At 43.6% G+C, this 23743-nt stretch overlaps 1 protein-coding gene across 1 annotated transcript in view; it reads left to right on the top strand.

Annotated features, from left to right (window-relative positions):
- The window catches only part of SNTG2 (syntrophin gamma 2), a 1272125-nt gene that overhangs the window by 794830 nt on the left and 453552 nt on the right, over positions 1–23743 (top strand). Inside the window, exon 12 of the mRNA XM_086925639.1 lies at positions 17233–17271. Coding sequence (XP_086781765.1) covers positions 17233–17271 — 39 coding nt within the window. The remainder of the gene's footprint in view (positions 1–17232; positions 17272–23743) is intronic.

Raw genomic sequence — 23743 nt, 5'->3', positions numbered from 1 at the left:
TGTGTTTGGAACAAGCACACTGGCTCCCATTGAGAAAAGAGGTGGTTGAGCATAATCTTCCACTCTGTGGCTGGCACCACATGGTGCCAGCCACATTGTGCATGTTTGGGAAGGGGGGTTCCTGGGGTACTGCTACAGGACCGAATCAGATGCCTCCAGGTGAAGGGGGGCACGCACCAGGCCCCCAAAGACAGATTCTGCCAACCATTTTGTGTCGGACAGACCAAATCAGAACAGCTGTCTGAGTCGGTCATCGTAATTGCTCGTTCAGAAACTGTGTCCATAGAGCTGTACGTTTCAGCTCCTTAAGACACGGGCTGCCCGAATTCCTTTCCGAACTGATTCGGACAGACCAAATGGTTTTTGAGCATTGTAATCGGTCGTTGGGAAATGTGTATGATTTGTTTCAGAAACAATTATTCCAAATTGGATTCTGCAATACCAAATCCCATTCAGAGCCTTTCTGAACAACATTGTAATCGGCCACTAAGTCAAAACTGTAGCAGGGAGCCAGACATTTACGAACACTTTGCATCTGGTACACATCAATAAAGCGTTGTATTGGGATTTACTTTTCCATAATGACTTGCCCTAATGTACCTCAAAGTAGCTTAATGCACTATTTTGCTTGAAGGAGGCATAATGTTGGAAGTACAGGGGCATTCCCATGCAACCACTTATGAATTTTGCCACAGATCTCTATATATTAACATTGTTAGCTGAGGATTTGAATACAAAATTTACACCGCCTCAAGGTAGGGGTAATGTTGGGGAAAACTATTCTTTCCTCCACACATGTGTGCTATACTCTGCAGCACACATAGAAAGTGCAAAAAGTGTTAAACTTTGTCAAGGTCAAGCAGGGAAAAACTTATGTATTAAATCATGCACACATCCTGCGCCATGGTGCAAGGTATTATCCAATGGCACATAGCTACCCAAAGTGCATATCTTAGTATATCCTCTTCGCTGCTGATGACGAGCGGTGGTCGTGTGCTGATGACGAGCTGAGCTCGTCATGTAACCCAGCTTTTTGAAAATTGCCGCACACAGCGGGAAAAGCCGCCGCAGCGATGCGGTTAAAGAGCTGCTTTGCTTTCACTCATTGCAGCACAGCAACTATAGCTACACTTTGTTGCATAAATCTGTCATTTGGCATTGGGCCTGACTATTGACACAATAACATAATGTGATCACAATATTGCAAGCACATCTCGTTTTCTGTTTGTAAAAAAAAGTGAGGCCTAAAACGCATTATACTAAATTGTTATGTATAACATTAATTATATTCTATGCTTCTTTTTTTAGGTGCGCTTATGTATAAATACAAATTTGAAAATATTTTTGTTTAAATTTGTATACGTTTGTAAAATTTAATTTTTGTTTGCTTGCTGCATCTTTGGAGCAGTTTTGTGTTGGTGTTTTATTAAAATGTATTATCTTATCTGTAAATTGCATTTAATTATGGTATGAATTTTCTTTTTTTCACATGTTCTGATATTGATTTTATAACATTTTTCCATGTTGTTTGAGTTGAGGGGTTTCTTGGAGGAGGCTAGTGTTTTTCTTAACAATATATTATTTAATGTGATGTTAGTAAGAAATAATTTAATTAATGTAGATGTTTGTTATCCTGTTTATTATTTTAAATAGATTATAAAGATTTGTCTATGTAGGGGGCGTGGCTTCGCCGAGCAGTGAGATGGGCGCACAATAAGGCGGCTCCACCAGCTGAGCCTCTGAAATCCGTTAAAAAGTCGAAACCCCAGGATCCACGTACAAAGGAACCTGCCCTAAGTATGCCTGGACACTAGCGACCGCAGTGCGGAGGTGCTGCAAACAGTGAAGGTAGGTCTGCGCACCAAAGCAAGTTCCGTGCTCCCAGGTGGCCTAGTCACAAGGTCGCTACTTGAAGCCGGGACCTGGAGTAGCCACCAGTCCGGACTGTGGAACGCGGATGGCCGATACAGCAACTGTGCCTGCCGGTTCGGCGAAAACATAACCAGGTCAGTCGGCAAGCCCCAGGGAGATATATCCCGCAGTGATTAGTGGGCAGCACAGCACAGGCAGCTCAGTGGGCACGTGGGTTGTAGTGCGTGCCACCGCGAGCCCGCACCTTCAAAGATAGCTGGGAAAGTGGTGGACACACGGCCTGTGGCCTAACAATCAAGCACAACATAGTACAGCAGGGGACAGAGGACGGCAGAGAAACGGCCAGAAGAGAGCGAAAACAGGACATAACAGCTGAAGATGGATATTCCATTTTGTTGGCAGTAGCACCGCACATAGTGGCAGCCAGAGAAGCCAGAGAAGCCGAAGCAAATACTAGACAAGATACAATTGCTCCCGATGCCGGGAGCAATGGCGAGACCAATACTGGCAAGGGAGTTGAACTATAGCACGCTCCGCACACTGACTAACCAGGCCTCCCCCTGATATCGAGTCTGGATAAAGAAGCCAGTGTTTGGCAAGCCGACTGATGTGAGTGACCTGGAAGCGGTAGAGGTTTGCGGAGTGCACAGAGACTGCGATAACCTACCTGCAATAACTTCTGAAAGACGGTGATCACAGACAAGGGTGTCGGGGCAACAATAGCGACCAGGGAGCAGGCAGGTTTTGTGAGTTGCTGCTTCTCTCCCACCATGCTCTGAGGATAGTACAGGGCGACTCTAATTCGAGCAACTCCCAGGCAGCCACAACCAACATGGGGAAGCTACATGCACATCAGCCCAGGCAAAATTTCGATAAAAAGGCGAATAAATCAGTAGACGGAGACCCTGCCCTACATGAGCACACAGATGAAGCCACCACCAGCCACACATCAAACGAGGACATACGTGCGATGTTCAGAGAGTTGAAAACGAGTCTCCAAGGGATCGACTCGAAGATAGATACGCTCGTCGATCGCATGGACAGGATAACGCAACAGGTGGAAAAACGAGAGGGACGCCTGGACTCACTAGAAACAAAAGTATTGGAGACCGAAGATGGACAGACAAATATGAACTCGCACATGCTGAAAATAGATGAGATACTGAATGTTATCAAACAGAAGAATGAGGATTGGAAGGCAGATCGAGGAGAAACAGCATACGGATCACGGGAATTCCAGAAACAACAGACATTCCAAACATGGAGAAGTACGTCGAGAACATGATTTCTGAGCTCTTTGGACCTGAGCTTTCCGAAATGTTCCTAATTGAAAGAGCGCACCACACGCTGAGCCCAAAGCCGATGCCGGAGGCAATGGCGAGACCAATACTGGCAAGGGAGTTGAACTATAGAGATTGTGACACTATCCTCAGGCTGGCCAGGGAAAAAGGTTCCCTCCATTACCAAGGCAATACCATTGCCATGTATCCTGACTTTACACTGCAAGTATAAGCAGCTCGAAGAGAATTCATCCCAGCCCAAAAAATATTCCAACAACTGGGCACTCAATATTTACTCATCTACCCCGCCAAGCTTAAGGTTCCGGGTCCTGGCAAGCCCACGTTTTTCACTGTTGCAAAAGCAGCCTGGACATACGCAAAGCAGATGGAAAAGGAGCAAAAACAATGCATGACTACCACCGGGGCACACTCAGAGGCCAATTTAACTGATACCGACTGAAAAGCAGGAGAATACACGCGCTGGAATGGCAGATAAGTGACTGATTTAGATTTACTGCAATGAAGGTAGCAATGCTTGTTGATTTATAACCTTCTCTCAGACTTTCAATAGTTTTGGTGCTGATAGCACGAACGCCAGTAGCTCATCAATCCACCACATATGGGTGCAGAGAACTGTGCGGACCTATGGGCCATAGTCGTACGCTGAGTGCTCGGCCACCCTGCCACATGTGCAGGTGTGTTTGCCGATGGCCTCACGAACAACCCATGGGATGATTCCCTTATGTTGTAAATTACGGGTAATTGGTTTGATGTTAAGGGAGGGTCGGGAGGGTAGTACACAACCTGTTTGGGGGGTTGGAGTGGGAGGGGGGAGAGTAGGGGAAATGTTATGTTTTGTTGTACCGCCAACACCTGAGCAAATACATATGACGTGTGAGCGCCCATTCATCCACAAGCCGGCACATCTAGTGGTCCACCCTTCATTGCGAATATCCACAACAAAGGAGAGCCATGACCACTTTTACATGCCTAACCTGGAACATAAGGGGTCTAAATGATCATAGAAAGATCAGGCTCATTCACTTTTACCTCATAAGACATGTGATAGACATATGTCTGCTCCAAGAAACACACCTGACGCCCGCAAAAGCAGGTATGCTCAAAAATAACAGATGGGGGAGGTATACAAATATGGGTATTCCAACAACTCAAGAGGGGTAGAGATATTGATAAGTAAAGGCCTTCAATGGAAGACACACTGCGCCATCAGGCAGATACATCCCGTTACACGGAGAGCTATTTAACAACCAAGTGGTGATAGTTAATACCTATAGTCAAAACTCAAATGGGCCAGCATTTTTCCAACAAATCAGGCAAAAGGTAGAAACATTTGGGAATGCGGCAATTTTATGGGGTGGGGATTTTATGTAGTGCTCTTGATGGTGGCAGATAGACAGGTAGTTCCCCGGGAACATCTCCCTAGAGCAGCGACAATCTCGACATAGAAGACCTTCTACTAGTAGAGTCATGGAGAGTACTGCACTCAACAGACAGGCAGGGCACATGTGTAACGCACCACCGCAACGCTTGGTCTAGACTTGACTATTGGTTGACTTCCAGGGACTTACATACTGGGGTGATAGACGCAACACACCGCCCACACACCTTTTCAGACCATGCACCCACACAACTAAAGATTAGCTTACCTAAAGCCTACATCTAAGCATTTTCCTGGAGATTCCCATCAGGGGCCCTACTAGATCAGGTATTTCGTGAAGAACTGAGAGTTAAGATAGGGGATTACTTTATCCTAAACGAAGGTCCAGTGGACTCCCCGGGAATGCTTTGGGAAGCATTTAAACAGTTATAAGAGGGGAGTGCATCGCATTGAAAGCTGGGGTACTCAATGACATACGTAATACGCTTACCCGTATAGTATGTGAAATTAGGGACTTAGAACAATTGCAATTTACTGACCCCTCGCCTGACATAACAGCAAAAATTAGGCTCAAACTAACAGACTTTCAGCAAGAAGCAGAGAGGGATATCAATTATATGCATAAATATGCACAGGCGCGTAGGTATGGGGAGGGCGAGTGACCAGGGAAAACACTAGCAGCCCTCCCAAGAGCACCAAAGGGGTCAGCGTACATCACTGAACTTAGAGTGGATGAGGACACAAACGCCAGAACACCTGCAGAAATACCAAATACCATGACACAATTTTACCGACAATTATACACCTCGCAAACAAACCGGCACAGTCTGACATCATTGATTACTTGGACACAACTGCGTTAGCATGGTTTAATAATGGGGCGCGTGAATATATAGAGCTTCCTATTACGATACAAGACATTAGACAAGTAATCTATAGCATGTCAGCAGATAAGGCCCTAGGCGCTGACGGATTAACCAAAGCATTTTACAAAGAATACGCAGATGTAATTGCCCCTAGACTGCTACAAGTACATATGGAAGCGCAGGAAAGAGGTATATTACAGTGCTAGAAGCAACTATAATAACCCTACTGAAGCCAGATAAAGACCCGGCACAACCAGAATCATATTGTCCGTTGCCCTTAATAAATTTGGACGCCAATATTTATGCCAAATTAATAGCAAACAGAATACAGCCAATGCTACCACAAATCGCACTCCCTCCGCTGACAGGTTTTATACCAGGCAGGTTGACGGCACACATTTGAGAACGTTATTTGGACTGCTACATTACTTAGCTCCACAGGTGCAGGCGGTAGCAGCATTACTAGATGCCACAAAGGCATTTGATTAGTTGGAATGAAAGTTTTTATTCATTTTATTGGCACGTATGGGGTTAAGCCCAATATTTATAAATCAAGTCCAACTATTATACGAAACACCTAGGCTGAATGGTCACATTTCGGAACCCTTCATTATCATAAGAGGTACAAGACAGGGATGCCCCTTATTGCCACTTTTATTCGCGATAGCCACTGAACCCCTAGCAGCTAGACTCCGCCAACACCACGCACAAAGTAGTATCGGGTTCACATCCAGAGGTCTTTTAACCACTTCCGTGCTGATGACGGAACCGCTCCATCATCAGCCGCGGTAGCGCTGTGCTGATGACAGAGCGGTTCCGTCATGGCCCGCCCGACGCGCCTGCGCTGGGCGTTCCATTGAGCGGGCGGGTCCATATCGCAACCGCTCCATCATGAGCACAGCTTAACCGAGGCTGGTGACGGAGAGGCTCCGTCACCAGCATGAGCGCGCCGCGCGGCACCCCCCCCCCTTAGCGCTGCGGCGTAATATCTGCTGCAGCGAAGGTGTTAATATCAATGCACGCAGATGACATGACAATATACCTGATAAACCCTAAGGACAACTTTGCCCCAGTGATGAGAGTACTGATCCGGTACGGCCGACTAACGGGCATTCAGATAAATTGGTCCAAGTCTATGAGGTTACCGCTCACAGACGACACTACCCAATTTGACACAGAATTCCCGGTGCAATGGGCCACAGGGGACACTAAGTATCTAGGGATCTGGTTAAGTAGAGACATGCAGGAGATATGGTTAGCTAATTATGGCCAAGTGATCGACTGGTTAGAAAGTAAATAAAGGAGGGGAGGAGCTTCGCGCAACCAAGATGGTCGCGTGAGCACAGGGCTCCCGAGACCCTCACCACCTCCCTCATCTATCCTGAATTTTATCCTAACTACGACGACGGGTTATTGACAACGTGGCCCAGCTGATCTAATAGCTGTTTCCAGAAATTGAGTTGGACTCCGGGAACCGCAACTACGATACTCTGAACTTTAGTGGCCAGCTCCATGCAACTGCCCGGGGCTCGAGTCATCATGGTGCCCAGGTGGTAGTTGAACAACAACGGCCAATGGAGCCCCGCTTACGACCCCAGAGTTAACTTTCGGTTTCGTTTTTGGTTTCCTCTGCCTCCTCCTATTTCTGCATCACTTTGCCAGCCTGGGAACCGGACCCCGCAACCTCACTGTGTGCCAACTGCAGGGTGTTTCGGGTCGTGGGATACCCAGCCGGGACTCGCATCCGGGGATCCCCGTGGATGAATTGTGAGGAGTCATTTTTACCAGGTCTCAAAGGCCCCTTCGGGGCGCAGCACCCGATATGGCGGGCAAGCCTGATAGCGAGAAGCGAAAGACCAAGACCGTTCACCCTGGGGGCACTATTCAAACGAACATAACAGATCGCTATACCCATCCTAAAGGGTCCCCCGATGGCGCGAGTCGGTTTCTGGAGGATGCCGGGTATTCCTCAACTGCGGTGGATGATTTGACCCTTTGCGATGTCATGGGCGCCATTGCTAGTATGAAAACATCCATTGGTCAACAATATGAGGCTTTGGGTCTAAAGCTGGACACCGTGGCAATTGATGTAAACCTGATCAGGACTGACCTATCGAAAACCAATGAGTAGGTCAAATCCTTGGATCTTAAGACCTCCAGCCTTACGACTGATGTCTCCGATTTACAGACGGAGGTTCGCAACTTACGATCCTCCAATGATCTCTTCGCCCGTCGGCTGGAGGATTTTGAAAGTCGGGCCAGACGTAATAACATACGTATCATTGGGGTACCTGAAAAAGCGGAAGAGTTCGCCGCGGATCTCCTCGTAGAGGATCTCATCTTGAACCATCTCGCCCCCAAAGGCCTGAGCAACTTCTTTGCGGTAGAACGCGCACACAGAGTGCCGGGTGGGAAGCCGAAACTGGGTGCCCCGCCGCGGCCTGTAATTGCCAGAGATAGAGACGCTATCCTGCAGGCATCGCGAGTGGGTGGCCCCACGAAGTTTGAAAACACTACGGTGAGCTTCTACCCTGATTTCACCCAGTTTGTTCAGAAACAAAGGATGGGATTCTTGGGAGTGAAGCGGCGACTGGGAGACATGGATATGAAATATGCAATGCTTTTTCCAACTCAGCTACGTGTTGAAAACAATGAACAGACGTTCTACTTTGATCGCCCTAAGAACGTGAGTGACTGGCTTGACACCTTGCCTGCACAGCATGATCGCTCGGAACATTTTGGTGGGACTGAAGGAGCCGAGGGTGGCCCGCCGGAACAGGAATGAGAAGTGAGAGCTGTTTTTCGGACAATGTATAGAACTGGCAGCTGTGGTTTCATGACTTTTGCGATACATATGGTACTGGACCAAGAGGTGGCGAGGGAGAATGGGACTCTTCCTCTTCTGGAGTTTCTGTTTGTAGACTACTTTAATAATTGGGCGACAGGCACACTGCAAGTTGGGGTGGCTTTTGAGTCTATCGCAGGGGTGCAGGGTGGAGGGGTGTATTTTTGGGCTTTGTTGGGTGTGGGGGGGAGGTTTGGGTTTGTTTAATTTTGTTTCAAGGCAACACATCGTCGTGCATCTTGATCTGGGTGTTCTGTTCACTATGGGGTAGATTGGTCACTTGCTCTTGGGATGGGGGTAGGGGGTTGAAGTTATTGTGTTGGAATGTCAATGGGTTGGAGGACAGGATAAAACGTGGGGTTGTGTTACAACTATTGAAACGCCTTTCCCCTGATATAGTTTTATTGCAAGAGACACATTTGATTGGCAACACATGCCATGCTATGAATCGGCGAGGATATCGTCTGATTGCACATTGTGGATTCACCACTGGATCTAGAGGGGTGGGTATCCTAGTCAGGAGTTCCTTCCCCCTGGAGGTAGATGACATAATCCTTGATGATAGGGGACGCTATGCTGTGCTCACCGGTAGGTGGGAGGGGAAGACCACCTCACTGCTCTCTGTGTATGTTCCACCTGGGCTGCAAACCAAGACCTTTGCTGAACTGGGAAGGGTGGTTTGGGGGCTCCGTGAGGGCACTCTGATTATTGGTGGAGATTTTAACTCTGTTGTTTCCGGTAGGGAGGACCGCAGCCACATCAGGGACCTCACGAAATCACAGTCATGGTTAGGTGAATTTTTGCACATGCTGGGACTGGGAGATTGTTGGAGGCTAATGCATCTGGGACGGGCGCAATTTACCTTTCACTCTGGCGTCCACGGTAGCCTCTCAAGGCTTGATTATATCTTGATGCCAGCGGCGCAGGCCTCTTTGGTTAGGGAAGTTAGACATCTTGCCAGGGGTATTTCAGACCACTCCCCACTGTGGCTTTTGATGGACATGAAGAAGGGTGCTGATTGTCGAGTGGCTCCGATTAACCGTTGGTACCTCCATAACCCCAAAACCAGGGCTGCATTGATTAAGTCTTTAGATCATTATTTCACTGAGAATGAGGGGTCTGTATCCTCTTCTGTTTGATTGTGGAAGGCTTTCAAGACTTTTACCCGTGGACATGCGCTATCGCTAATCGCAGCTGCTAAAAAAGGCAAACATGAGGCAGTGGTCCGCCTAGAGGCCGAAATAGCTGAGTTGTAAGGGGATTTAGAAGTGGATATCACTCAGGAGAAGGTTCATGTCCTTGGTCTCAAACAACTCGATTATAGAGCCCTGGTAACGGATGCTGCAGGAATTGCTAGTAGAGAGCAGCAGGGACCGCTGTACGATGTGGGAGACAAGGCCGGAAAGCTGATTGCTTGGTTAGACAAAAAGAACTGATGGAGTGCGCGTGACTGACCCGGTTGAGATTGTGGAGTGTTTTGCGGAACATTTTCGAAATGTATACTCCCCAGTCTCTGATAGACCAGAGGAAGACTCCCATTTACTGTTAAGGGACATCGCGTTGCCTCGCCTATCGGACTCAGATAGGGATTTGATGGACAAAGCATTTTCGGTTGATGAGGTGGCGGCTGCTATCCGATCCGTCAGCTCGGGAAAAGCTATGGGCCCCAACAGTCTCCCCATCGAGTTTTTCAAACTGCGTCCCGACAAAATGGCGCTGCATCTTCGTGCTATGTTCCTAGAAGCACGAGACATCGGCTCCCTTCCCCGTGATCAGCGACTTGCGACCATCGTGGTGATTCATAGGGAGGGGAAAACGTGAGATCGCTGCGCATCCTATAGGCCAATATCGCTCCTTAACGCGGAGCCTAAGATTCTAGCTAAATTATTGGTAAACCGCTTGATAAAGGTGATCGGTTTCATTCCACATCGCAACACGGCTCTGAACCTGCGACGCCTGCATGCCGTCCTGGCGAGAGCGACGTCGCTGCGTGATCCGGCCATCTTGGTTTCCTAGGATGCTATGATGGCCTTTGATACCGTGGAATGGCCATATCTCTGGGCTGCTCTTGCAAAGTTTGGTTTCGGCTCTAGTTTCATCGGCTGGGTAAAACTTCTGTAGGAGGAACCATTAGCTCAGGTTGTGGTAAATGGTCGGGTCTCCAGGTCCTTTGCTCTGGGGAGGGGCACGCGACAGGGGTGCCCGTTGTCCCCACTTCTTTTCGCCCTCTCCTTGGAACCTCTAGCAGCTTGGCTGTGGTGTGAACCATCAATGAAGGGTATCCAGAGGACCCCAGAATTTGAGGATTGAATATCAATATACGCAGATGACATCCTGTTGTATCTCTCGTCACCTCGAAAGTCTTTGATAGTACTGATTGATGTACTGAACTCGTTCGGGACTAACTCCGGCCTTGTGGTTAATTGGACTAAGTCCTGTGTTTACGTACTTTCGGGTGACACTCCTTCTTTACCGCGCGGCTGTCCTATACAAGTGGCACAGACGGGATTTAAATATCTGGGGGTCTATATTACACTGTACCCTGCTGTCCGTTATGAACGGAATCTGCTTCCTCCAATCCAACGGTTAAAATCTGATGTGGCGGCCTGGACTAGACTGCCATTGTCCCCTCTGGGGCGCGCAGCCCTGTTCAAAATGATGTCCTTACCGCGGTTTTTATACGCGCTTCAGAACACTTTCGATGTAATTCCGGCGGGTTATTTCTGTGAGGTTGAGAGTTTACAGAGGCAGTTGGTGTGGGGCGGACGTCCGCTTATCGCCCTCACCGAATTGACGCTCCCCTGGTATGACGGTGGTATCGCACTTCCGGATATCAAGCGTTACTACTGGGCCTCCCAGCTGGGAGCGATCAACCATGGAATGTACGGTCCGGTTTTGAACCCCGCGTTCGAGATGGATAAGTGGCAGCTACCGGGTGGAGACTATAACAGGGCGCTTTACTCCAAATCTGCGGGAGGGAAACTGTCGGGACCCACTAATATAGCAGTGCGAGTGTCGAAGTGTGCGAACGCGGCAATGGGATTGGCGGATCGTTTGACCCGGGCTACTCCGCTCTATGCATCTAATAAATTGGGTAGCTTGTGGAGGACGAAAGGCTTTCCGAACTGGGATAGGATCGGTATTAGGAAGGTAAGCGACCTCTGGGCCAAGGGTAGGATTAAGACCTTCGAGGAGCTGAAGATAGAGTACGAACTTAATGACAAGGAGTTTTACCGTTATATACAGGTCCGCCACGCGTTGAATTTGGTTTTTCCTGCAGGTGTTGCTATCTCGGAATCATCCTCACTCGAAGATCGGGTGCTTGATGGATACGTTCCAGACAGCACTATCTCTCTGATATATAAAAAATTGATTAACGACTGTGCTGACCTGTTGGTACATCTTAGAGAGATTTGGACCAATGATGGTTTAGAATTAGATGATGAGGACTGGCAATCTGCGATATCCTCTCCCAAGAAGGTCGCGATTCCAGCCCGTCTCCGATTCGTGCAGCTTAAGATCCTGCACCGGATCTACGTGACTGGCTTTAGCTTGATTCGGATGGGTTATTCTGTTGATGGATTGTGCAAGCGTGGGTGTGGTTTAACTGGTACTTTCCTCCACATAATTTGACAATGCCCGGAGATAGCAGTGTCCTGTAATCGAGTGCATGCAGTGATGACAGAGGTCACGGGAGTTGCGCTACTACCCGAAGCCAGGCGTTGCTTGCTGAATGTATGGGAACCGACTGATTATAATGTGGCGCAGACTCAGTGGGCGACCCTGGGGAATATGGTTGCCAAGAGAGATATAGCACAGTTGTGGGGCTCCCAGAGGCCGACCACGGTTTCGGCATGGAAGGAGAACATGGACTGGTGTATGTTTCGTGAGAAAACGGTATATGTGGCACGTGGTAGACCGAGGAAGTGGGGTAAAGTCTGGAGTCAATGGAATGCCTACCGGGGCGATGTGTGTACACCTCCCCTCACTGAAGTTCTGGATGCTCCTCTCTCCCCCTGATCCGACATTCCTAATGCTATCTAATCCTAATGCAAAGTCGCTTTGTTTCCCCCCTGCTCCCCTCCCCCCTCTTATTTCTTTTACTGATGTTCTGTATTACATTGTGATGCTTTTTTCTCCCCTACTTGAACACGTACCCAGCTGTATGCCTACTATTGCCTTGTTTGTTATTGTTTTATTTTCAATAAAAAGAGTTTTTAAATAAAAAAAGTAAATACAGAGTTGGAAATGATTGCCGCTATCCCTTACAGGACGCATAGATATAACAAAATGGTTATATTACCGAAGCTACTATACCTCTTCGTTAACATTCCAATACCCTAAAATAAAAAAAATTCAAGAGGCTCTATACCAATATATTGGAGTTAGCTTGGGCTGGCAAACAACCCCGGATCTCCGGGAAAGTATTGACACTACCGTTTACAGAAGGAGGTCTAGGAGCACCGGATTTTGAACTATATGCGTATAGCGCGCAGGCGGAATTCTTGCATTATTGGCACCACCCTACACCATTTCAACCCCATGTAGCCATAGAAATAGATAGGGTAGCCCCCTCCTATTGTACACAGCCCTATATCAGCCATATAAGCGACCACATCAGAAAATTGACATTGTCAAAGCAATGTGCTGGGCTTGGCAATAGATTGCTAAGAAGGCGCATCAGAAGGTTTTATTTGCGCCCTCCATGCCAATAGGTGGGAAGCCGCTTCTCGCACCATTGCTGAATAAAGCCGCAAAAATTAGAGAGTCCTCTCATGAGCTGGAGAAAGGGAGCGATCTATTTCCAAATGACACGTTTATAACGCTGCAGCAGATGTGTAAATCACGAACACCCACAGCATCAGATCTACTATTATATTATCAGTTCAGGGCAGCATGCCATGCTAGGTATGAGGAGTTCCCTCCAATATCAACTACATTACCAGCTTTAGAGAATATTTTATCCACACCATCTCCTGCAAACTGATAACACGCATTAATAGTATCATCCAGAGGGAATCCCCGATTGTCACTGCACAATCTAAAAAAGAATGGGAGACAGACGCAGGTATCAGCATCACTGACAAATAATGGCTATTCTGCTGTGCTCAGCTCGACCACAATAGACAGTACTATGCTGTTGCATGGAGTCGGTCATTCCATAGGGCTGTATCGCTCCCCAACTAACGGGTGGTGGAGTGTCCGGACAGCGATGACCACAGATTGCAAAGGGTACAAGAGAACGGGAAGGTGAACTGTGGATGCATACAGGTGTATGGTGATATATTATGATGGGGGTGGCGGATTCTTTGTTTTTGAAGTTAAAATGTTTCTTTATAAACTTGATATGGACATGTGGATTGTATACATGTGAAATCTGCCGTTATTTGATATTGATGTTGCTGCATTGACAGAAAATGGAGAATTGTAGTTATGCTTAAACTCAATAAAAAAATATTTACAAAAAAAGGTTTGTCTATGTTCATGTCTCCTAATTTTATAAATTATCAAACAGAAAAAAAAGGTTTCCTGGGTTAGTTTGATTGGATGGGTACTTTATTATTATTAGATTGATTTACAAACTTATCTTAGCCCTGAGACTCATAAAACTACGGCACTGACGATGTGTTAAACTATCACTTTTACTGCTCACGTTATGTGCCATATCATGTAAAGTGTCAAAAATATAAACATGAGAAAGGAGGCGATTGAATTATTTCTTTATTTTAAGCAATGATACCATGAATTGCCACTGAACTTATTTTTTTAATAGTTTTTGACTTATTCACATTGCTAATATGTACAGATTAAATACAGAGTGTATATTGTTACAACCCATCACCATAAAAATAACTAAAACAAACAAACACATCCTATTATATTACATACCATCCTTTCTTATCTATTTGTAACATTACATTAAAGATTACATTAATAAATAAATAAACAAATTAAACATTGCATACATCGAATCAATTGAATTGGCATACAATAAAATAATTAATGACAATAAAATTAAATACATAAATAAATCAACATTAAACATTACATGTTTGTTCAATGACTTACATGTTTCTTTCGTGGCTTTCTGTACTTAAAAAAAAAGGAGAGGTGATTTGCAAAACTATTCAGTAAGCAATCCACCCGAATGTAGTGCTTAACCAGACGAACCTCCTAATTTAGCCCTAGGCTTAATAATTAATGTTGTCGGACTCCTTCAAAGAATGTCAACATGTTTTGGCCTGTGAAGATTCAAGGCCTCCACAGGACCAGGGAAGTCAAGGAAACAAAACCTCAGAACTGCCCTACTTGCACCCATAGCGCATCATTCTTTGGTTTAAAAGTCACCAATCACACCAAAATATCATCATAGTCAACTAGCCTGTGCTCTTGACTATGCCTGAAACCTGGCACCTGGTGCTGCTCATGAGGTCGAAATTATCCTCTTTCTCCTCCTGGTGCATGTGCTCTAACAGCCAATCCTGACTGAGACCAAATGAGGAATATATTCAAAACAAGTGTGCAGTATCACGTAAAGTGAGCATTGAAAGTGCTACTTTAAGACACCATTTCTGTTTCAGTTTTGGGCTCACTGGTGTCTCTGAATCAGGGCTATTTTTTAACCTCACTTCTGGGAGACTGTCTATCAAGCAGACACCCGCACTGGTTCCTCAATGGTCTTTCAACTACACATTTAAATCTCAGTAGGGTATGTCAGCTTAACACAATTACGTTTTGCTGAAATACAGCGACTGACAATAATACTCATACAGTTTCTTATGGTGGCAAGACAGCCTTTGAACATGAATGCCAAAGGTTTCAGCTTTCCATCCACAAAAGGTAAGATATAATAGTTGTTTTATCTTAAAAGTCAGCCAGAAGGACAACTCGAAATAGCCACACTAATAAAACAAAACCTAATAGGAAATATGTGCCAGTGTTTAGTCTAGGTGTATTTAGCTTCGATTGATTACCACTTTAGCGCTTCAGACATAGTGACGGTTAAGCATATTTAGAAATTTATCTACTTGTACAACATTGAAGTGGAGTTTGAAACTGTAGAAATATGGCATCTGTGTTATGTATGCGTGTATGTGGTATTTCTGTAGTGTGGACGTAGTCAAAAGGCAGCAGTTACAAGTTTAAAATTATGTCTTCATCATGAACTGGATCAAAGCGAGGCGCTTTGGTCCAACTTGTATACCTTTTTTTTTATGAATTCCTAACGAGTCTGTCATTAACTCCAAGGTCTCTTGGCGCTATCATAACAGGAAAGTAGTACTGACGTTGAAGGCTGCACTCATGTGTCAAAGGCATTCTTAAAAGGACAGGTCTTAGCTGGAAGGGTATTCCATTTCTTTGGGACCAGTGTTGAAAGTCTGAATCCTCCAGTCCTTATTCTTCAAATAAGATGCAGACCCCCTTCCAAACATTCAGCATAAGATTGGACCGGTTCTCTTTCAAATCCCCTCGGATTGATGTCTATATGCAGCTTTTATGTAAGGCAATATTTCTCACAATAAGTAGTAGTGAGGCTGCTTCCAAACTGGAGCACCCACAACGTGGAAACAATGAAGTGTGAAAATTACCCAGCTGCTTCACATAAGCCTCTCTGAAGCAGTGAATAGTGACAGAAAAAAGGGCAGACCTGATGTAGAAACAGACACTGCAGCCCCATCCTTCCCCTATCATCAGACAAATGGCATTACACAGAAAGAACTAATTGGCAGACCCCTTGCAAATAAAGTCTTCTTAGAATTTCTAAAGGTACCCTGTCTCAATACTCCTCACTTCAGTATCTGGACTGCCACCCTCCCACATGAATGCAGGCAATACAATTCCAATGTCTGTAGAAGCTGACCTCATCCATCATCATGTGCCATACCAAACCAGGGACATCCAAAATGGACCCTACTGACTTCAGTACTGAGACATTTACACTCACACACAGAGAATCCTAGTACTACACAAGTCCCTCATGCATTCAGTATATGCACATGACCTCACCATACAACTTGGATGACAGCGTAATATTCTAGGTTTCCCATAACAGCAGAAATGTACAAAAGAGGACCTAGTAGGCCACACTCTCACAGACTTAAAATGCTGGTTTAGTAAATGATATCACACAACACAGTATGATGCCACTGCAGCTTTATGTACTGAACCCTGGGTAGGGAAGGTAGTCCTCTGTCCACTGTCCCCTATGAGGGCACACTTGTTGCACCCCTCCAGGTCACAGGACAAGTTTCGGGTCATGCATAGTAAACCACAGACCCATGTCTCTGTGCAAGGCAAAATTAAAAATGAGACTACCCAATATACATCTGATTGAACTCTTGGAGCAGGGATGCACATCATTATAATGCAGGGGAACATTCTCGTTCAAGCATATACAATATGACATTTCATTTCGTTTCTACAATGGCATTAACATATCAACATGGGGCAGAATGCATATATTGAGAATTAACTTTTCGACAATGAATCCCATTTGGCAAGTTTTTATATCTCTGAAACATGATATCTTTGGAATGTTCTCATGGTCCTGTCTTTAAAATTATAGAAACATCAGGAACATCCAATATTATGGTCACTCACGGATCAATTTCAAACTGTGTTTGTGTGTGTTTATGTACGTACGGGGGTTATATGAAGTTAACCTATATGGAGTTAACCTATCCGCAAAGCAACAAAGCTGAGAGCAAAAGGGGATTGAGGAGTATGGTTAGATGTGCCTGATAGATATTTCTCTTTATATTCACGGTGAGATAATGAAAAACTATCACAGTGCAGACATATGATGCAAAGCTCTGAGTGGAAATGTGACACTCCCTCTGATTATAGGATCAGCTAATCGATGTGACAAGTTATTTCATATTTTATTAAATCAATATAAATATATATCCTGTTATATAATAATATAACTCATTGTATATTGCATTATTTACATATATTTTTTCTTTTCAGATTAAAATGACCAACAAATGCTGCTCTCCCTGTGACAAGGTAGAACAATGTTATCCTTTCATAAGAAAATACATCTTCTAAACCATGAAATTACCAACTATATTACCCTTTATTTCACAATGAAATGTTTTTTTAATAGAGACGCTGTAAAGTGTGTACAAGGTATCAGGTGTACTGTGGCATTTTATTAGAAATTCAGTGAAATATCTATACCATTATTCAAACTATGTGACTAAATCCTGCTATTTTTATCTTTCCATCCTGAGTTAGTAAGAAAGAAAAAAGGTCACAGGAGATTTTGGAGAAACAAATATTGACAGTAGGATTACAGAAACCGTTATGAATCAGCTCCAACTGGTCGGGCAACTAAGCATGTGTATTTATGAATGAAAAAACCATGACTTCCTGAAACCTGAATTGATTTTGTGGACTTTTATTTGAAGGAGGCAGAACATTTCAAATTTGCGGAATATAATTTGGAAAAATCATCATTTAAATCTCAATAGGGTGTGTCAACTTGATGTAATACATTTTTCTTGAAATACGGCTGCCAATAATTATTCATTCATCTACCAAAGGTGGCAAGACAGCCTTTGAGAATGAATGACAATGGTATCAACTCTCAATTCAGAGAAAGCAGGATCTCTGTATGATAGGGTTTCCTATATTTAAAGACAACCAGAAAGCGAAATCAACATTACTGGCCAATCAGAACAGGAACGTAATAAGAAATATCTGCTAGTGTTTAGTCTTGGCAGTCCAAGCGTGGTGTGATTAGTATAAGACTAGACTATCGCACATCATAAACAGTGATGTTTATATGTTTTTAGAAGTGAATCTACTTGACCAATACAAGAGTAATTTTTATTGTGTCTTTCCTTTGAGCTTTCCTCTGAGGAGGATGTTCTTGCCTTGAGCGTCTTGCTGGCGACTCATCTCTGAGTTTCCTACTTCTCTCTACATGACAGCTTGCTTAGCCTATTTACTCTGATGTCTTCGGATTTATAGCTGAGAATACATTTCAGTTTGACATGCACAGGCTTTATGCTTCTGCATTGGTTCTCTCATCAGAACTCTTTATGGAAAATCTGAACTGACACATCATTTTACCTCATTCTAATGTATTTTAATTAGGGAACTTCTTTAATGGAACATGCTTGCTATATTATTACAAAATGTACTATAATCTTCACTAATATTCTCTTTTAACTCTTATTGATATAGAAATTATTGGATTACGTTAATTTGAATGCTAATGCTTAGGAGACTAATTCTTTCTGAATGTATGATTAAATAATAAAGGAACTGAAAATAAGACCCATTAACTCACACCAATTCTCTTTATTGACTACACTAAACACTATTAATGAATAAACATGTCATTGAATTGATGTGGATATTAACCTCTTTTGACTTCTTCTTTTGATGAACAAAGGTCAGTAGTGGCAGGGTTTTTTTTAATTGATTATATCCAAAGATTGAGAGATCAAAAAACCCACTTCATCACCAACTTGGAAGTGGAGTGTCATACTGTAAAAAGATGGCATCTGCGTTATGTATGTGTTTATATGGTATTCCTGTAGCATTAGTATATTCAAAAGGCAGCAGAGCACTGTACAGGGTTAATTATAAGCATAAAGTCAATAAGTTATGGTTTTTAAAGAGGTCTGTCTTCAACTCTTTACTAAATTGAAGCAGTGTTTTGACAGCCTGGATGGGTTTGGGGGTGTTGTTCTAGAACCTGGGTATTTGGATGGCATTGTTTATTGGTTTTTTTTTACACTTCTTAGTTTGTAGTCTTATGGTGTCCTGGCTGTGGGCATGCAGTGAACCACTAGAGGTGGTACGCTTGTCTGCAAAAAAAGAAGGGTTTTTGTTGTTGAGGATTTTTAAATGGTCGAGCTGGTTTTGAAGATAGTGTAGGACAGACATGGGAGGCAATGGAAGTCTGCCAGGATGGTGGCGATGTGATCATGTACAGGCCCTGGATGAAATGTACTATGGTGTACAGGATGCTTTTAGGATGTGGCAGTGGTGAGTTATTGAGGATATGGAACAGGACTTCATGTTATCACAATTTAGATGCAAGAGTATGAAGGCTTGAATATCGGGTTTGAACTCTATTTCTGGAAGGAATGTTTTTGACTTCTTCAAAAGAGAGAATTCGTACAAAACCATCCTTGGTTTCTTTTTGACAATGTGTTCTTTGAAGGTGTCGGTGGGGTCCAAGGTGAGTGAAAGTGGCTTGTCATTGGGTGAAAGTTGGGATTCAAAACTATCACGTTTTATGTAGTTGAGTCTGACTTGTACGAGTTCTTGGTTGTTGTTCTTTGCAAACAACAGCAAATCTATAATTACTATTAATTATCGCTGTAATGTCTTCAAAGTCTGGCAACTTTGCTAATCGAGGGACAAGTCAAGTAGTGCCCCAGGACCAAAGCTCCACATCAAGCTGTAATCTGGAAAGGGGTGGCACTAATGTTAACTCTGGCCTAAATTCCAGCCCAGCAGTAAGGCATTAGTAGGCACCAGCGAGACATTAGCAGTCCTAAAGCTACAGCAGTGGGACCTGATCTGGGGACACAAACAATGGCTCATTCACAGTCATGCAAAAGCACTCTTAAGGGTTTTTGTGGCTACAGACACCAGACCTTCTATGTTGCTACAAATATAAAGGGGACCTTCAAAACCAGGCACCGTAGGAACATACACTCTGACACTGATGCTATAAACCAATTATTTTCTTTTTCACCCGACCTTCCATTAGACCTTTTTGAGTGTAGTGATGATCCTGATGAGAAGAGACAGACCTGTCATGATTCGGATCTAAGTAAACTAAGTGATACCACATCTGCAGTTGATGACGTGGTAGCGAACTTTGCCTCCATTATCTGCAGCGCAGCCACAGGCACAAAGCATAATGCCAGCAACTTTGGTTCAAGAAAATATAAATTAAATTATTCTTTTTGAGTTTGAAAAGCTTTATTGAGTTGAAGAAAACAATGTAAAACATCAGTACAATAGCACAAAGAAAGAGCATTAGGAATTAACAAATTTAAAAAAAATTGTGAAGAATAATGTGCCAATGAACAAGATGGGCCCCAAAAGGGGAAAACACTATACAAAGAGAAAATGCTTTTATAACTTTTCATTTTGTGGGGAAGGAAGAAGAAAGAAAGAGGGAAGAAAAGGAGAAAAGTGGGGATGGAAGGGGAAGAGCAATAGAAAAATGTATGGTATTATAAATATAGAAGTATGAAATACAGAGAAGTACATAGTAATAATAATAACAGTAATACTAAATATAACAATAACAGGTGATCAGGAGGCACTTTTAGATAGAAAGTCTGTTAAAGGGGACCAAAGTAAATCACGTTTTATCAACAACGGAATAGAGGAAGCACATGCACGATCTAGTCTATGATGATGGCAGAGCAAATTCCACCAAGCATTATAAACCACGTTTGTAGTGTCTTTCCAATTAGTTGTTATAATTTGAAAAGCGATAGCTATGCAAAGATCAATAAATTTACGAGTATGGAGTGGGACATCCCAAACTGGGGCCAAACCACCCAGGAATACAAAAGAAATAACAAAGGGAACATTAGTAGATAAAATCTTATGAAGTGTAGACCAAATGTGGGACCACATAAGTTGGACCTTAGGACAAAGAAAAAACATGTGAACAAAATCACCTGGAGTGCATGAACAGGACCAACATTTCTTAGTATCTAACAATTTAAATTTAAACAAATCACAGGGAGTATAAAATAATCTATTATAAAAAAAATAGAGGGTTTGTGTGGTACTAGCGGAACGAGAAGTGGAGTGAAGTTTGGACCAAATAGAGGCCCAGGTAAGTGAGGGAAAAGTTTGATGGAGGTCTGATTCCCAGATAAGTTCAAGATTAGTTTTAGGCCTATCAATAAGTGAGGGAGAAAGTAATTTATAAATAGCAGAGGCCTTATGGGGAACCTGAAAGTTAGGTGGAGAGGCAAGGAGGGGAGGTGAAGAGGATGATGGAGTATGGTGTAGGATAGTAGTGGATCGTTTGGGCAGAAGTTCATGAAAGTGAGTGCAGTATTTGTTAGAGATACCGAAGGAGTCACAAAGTGCTGGAAAGGTTAATAAAGAATTGTCAGAAAGAAGATGTTGGTAAGTGAGAATTCCTTTGTCAATCCATTCCTTCCAAAAGAGCGCACGATTGCGTAGTTTAAGAGATTTATTATACCAAAGTGGGGTATTCATATGAAGAGTAGATGGAACAGAGAATGAATGAAAAGGGCAAGTGTTAAAGCTTTGGAGTGTTTGAAAATGGGAGAAAGTAACTTAGGAGGTGGTTGAGTGAGATTGGAGGCAATAAGGAAAGAGAAGGGATGACGTTGAGCCAATTCCAGAGAGCTCCAAGCCGTAATAGGAGGAGATGAGGTCTCAAGGAGAAAAGGCCAAATTTGCTTGAGAGTAAAAGCAGAATGAAAGAGTGAACTATTGGGGAAGTTAACACCACCAAGATGTTTAGGTTGTTGAAGACAGAGGAGAGAGACTCTAGCCTTACGCTTATTCCACAGGAATTTGGAGAAAATACTATTGATAGACTTAAAAAAGAAATGGGGGAGAGAGATAAGAAGCATGGAGAGACAGAAGTTCACAATAGGAAGGAGCATCATTTTAACAGTGGAGAGACGACCCCACCAGGAAAGAAAGAGAGGGGACCAACGATCTATAAGAGAAGAGAGCTTTTTAAGGATATCGGAGTGATTAATTTTGACAGTTTCTCTAATGGTGTTAGCTTATAAAACGCCAAGACATTTGATAGAGCCAGAGTTCCATTGGAAACCAGAACCCTGAAACATGTGAGGAAGACAACATTTATTGAGGGGAAGGACTTCAGTTTTATCAATATTTAACTTATATCCAGAAACAGAGGAATAATCATGTAATAAAGAAAAGAAAGCGGGAAGGGCAACAACAGGGTTAGAAATATAAAGCAAAATATTGTCTGCATAAGCAGTAAACTTAATCTCAACATCTTTATAAAGAAAGCCAGAATAGGAAGGGGATTGTCGAATTTTCTCAAGGAAAGGTTCGAGTGCCAGAAAAAAGAGAAGGGGGGAAAGTGGACAGCCTTGTCTGGTTCCTCTATGAAGGGGAAAATAATCAGATTGCATACCATTAATCCATATAGAAGTAGAAGGAGCAGAATAAAGCAACTAAACAAATTTATGAAAAGTGGGACTGAAACCGTGCCAGCAAAGTGCGCCAAACATAAAATCCCAGTTGACACGGTCAAATGCCTTCTCGGCGTCTAGAGTAATGGCAGCCAAGGGACCATCCATTTTAGCAGAAAGATGAATGATATTGAGAAGCGTTCTGGAATTGTCTGTAATGGATCTTCCCTTAACAAAGCCGGATTGATGAATGTTAACCAAATCGGGGACAATGGAATTAATCCGCAAGGCCAGAATTTTTGCATACAATTTACAATCAGTTTTAATGAGGGAGATGGGTTGGTAATTTTTACATAGGGAAGGGTCTTTATCTTTCTTGGGGAGAAGAACTAGCATAACCTGCGAAAAAGAACCTTTAGAGAGAAAATGATTAATTAACTGAAGAAAATGAGGAATCAAGATAGATTTGAAGTGGAGAAAGAAACGAACAGTAAAGCCATCAGGGCCAGGTGTCTTATCTTTGGGGAGAAGAGAGAGAGCAGCACGAATTTCCTTTTCTGAAATTGGGGCATCAAGAGAAGAGAAATCAAACGAAGGATTAGGAGATTTGGGGACAGAGGTAAAGAAAGAGTCTAATTGCTCAACAGAGGGGGAAGACTCAGGAGTGTAAAGAGAGGAATAAAATTGAACAAAGCAATCCAGAATGTTGGCATCAGAAGACTGGAGCGAGCTTTGTGAATCTTTAACCGAGACTATTTTCGATTTCTGTTTTTTAATTTTGAGATAATTTGCCAGAGCCCTACCAGCTTTATTGCAGCCACCATATACCTTTGCATTAAATTGACGAAGGTGATTGGAGGCCGATTCCCAGGAATGTTTATTAAATTGCAGTTTAGCGGAAATGAGAGAGGAAAGAGAGTCAGGAGAGTTGGAAGTGTAGTAAAGATGCTCTAGTTCTTTAATGCGTTTTAAATAGGAGGAAGCTTAGGATAGCGCTTTCTTTTTTTTACGTGAAACAAAGTCAATAATACAACCCCGAGCAGTGGCCTTGAAAGCATCCCAAAGAAAGTGAAAGTCAGAGGTGGAGTGTAAGTTAGTAGTGAAAAAGTCATCCATGAAATGAGTAAAGTGTTCAATGAAAGTGGGATCAAGTAAAAGGGAATTCTTAAAGCGCCATCTGCGGGCCTGAGGGGTGGGAGAGGGGTAGTCCATATCTTAAATAACTGGAGCATGATCTTAGATAAGGATAGAGCCTATTTCTGAGTTGGTCATAAATTGGAAAGCATGGTGGGAGAGAAAAATATGATCAATACGGGAGAGGGAATTATGCACAGGAGAAAAAA

The sequence above is a fragment of the Lissotriton vulgaris genome, chromosome 6, assembly GCF_964263255.1.
Source record: "Lissotriton vulgaris chromosome 6, aLisVul1.2, whole genome shotgun sequence".
NCBI lineage: Eukaryota > Metazoa > Chordata > Amphibia > Caudata > Salamandridae > Lissotriton > Lissotriton vulgaris.
Note: the sequence above shows the minus strand (reverse complement) of the source record. Positions and strands in the feature narration are given on the sequence as shown.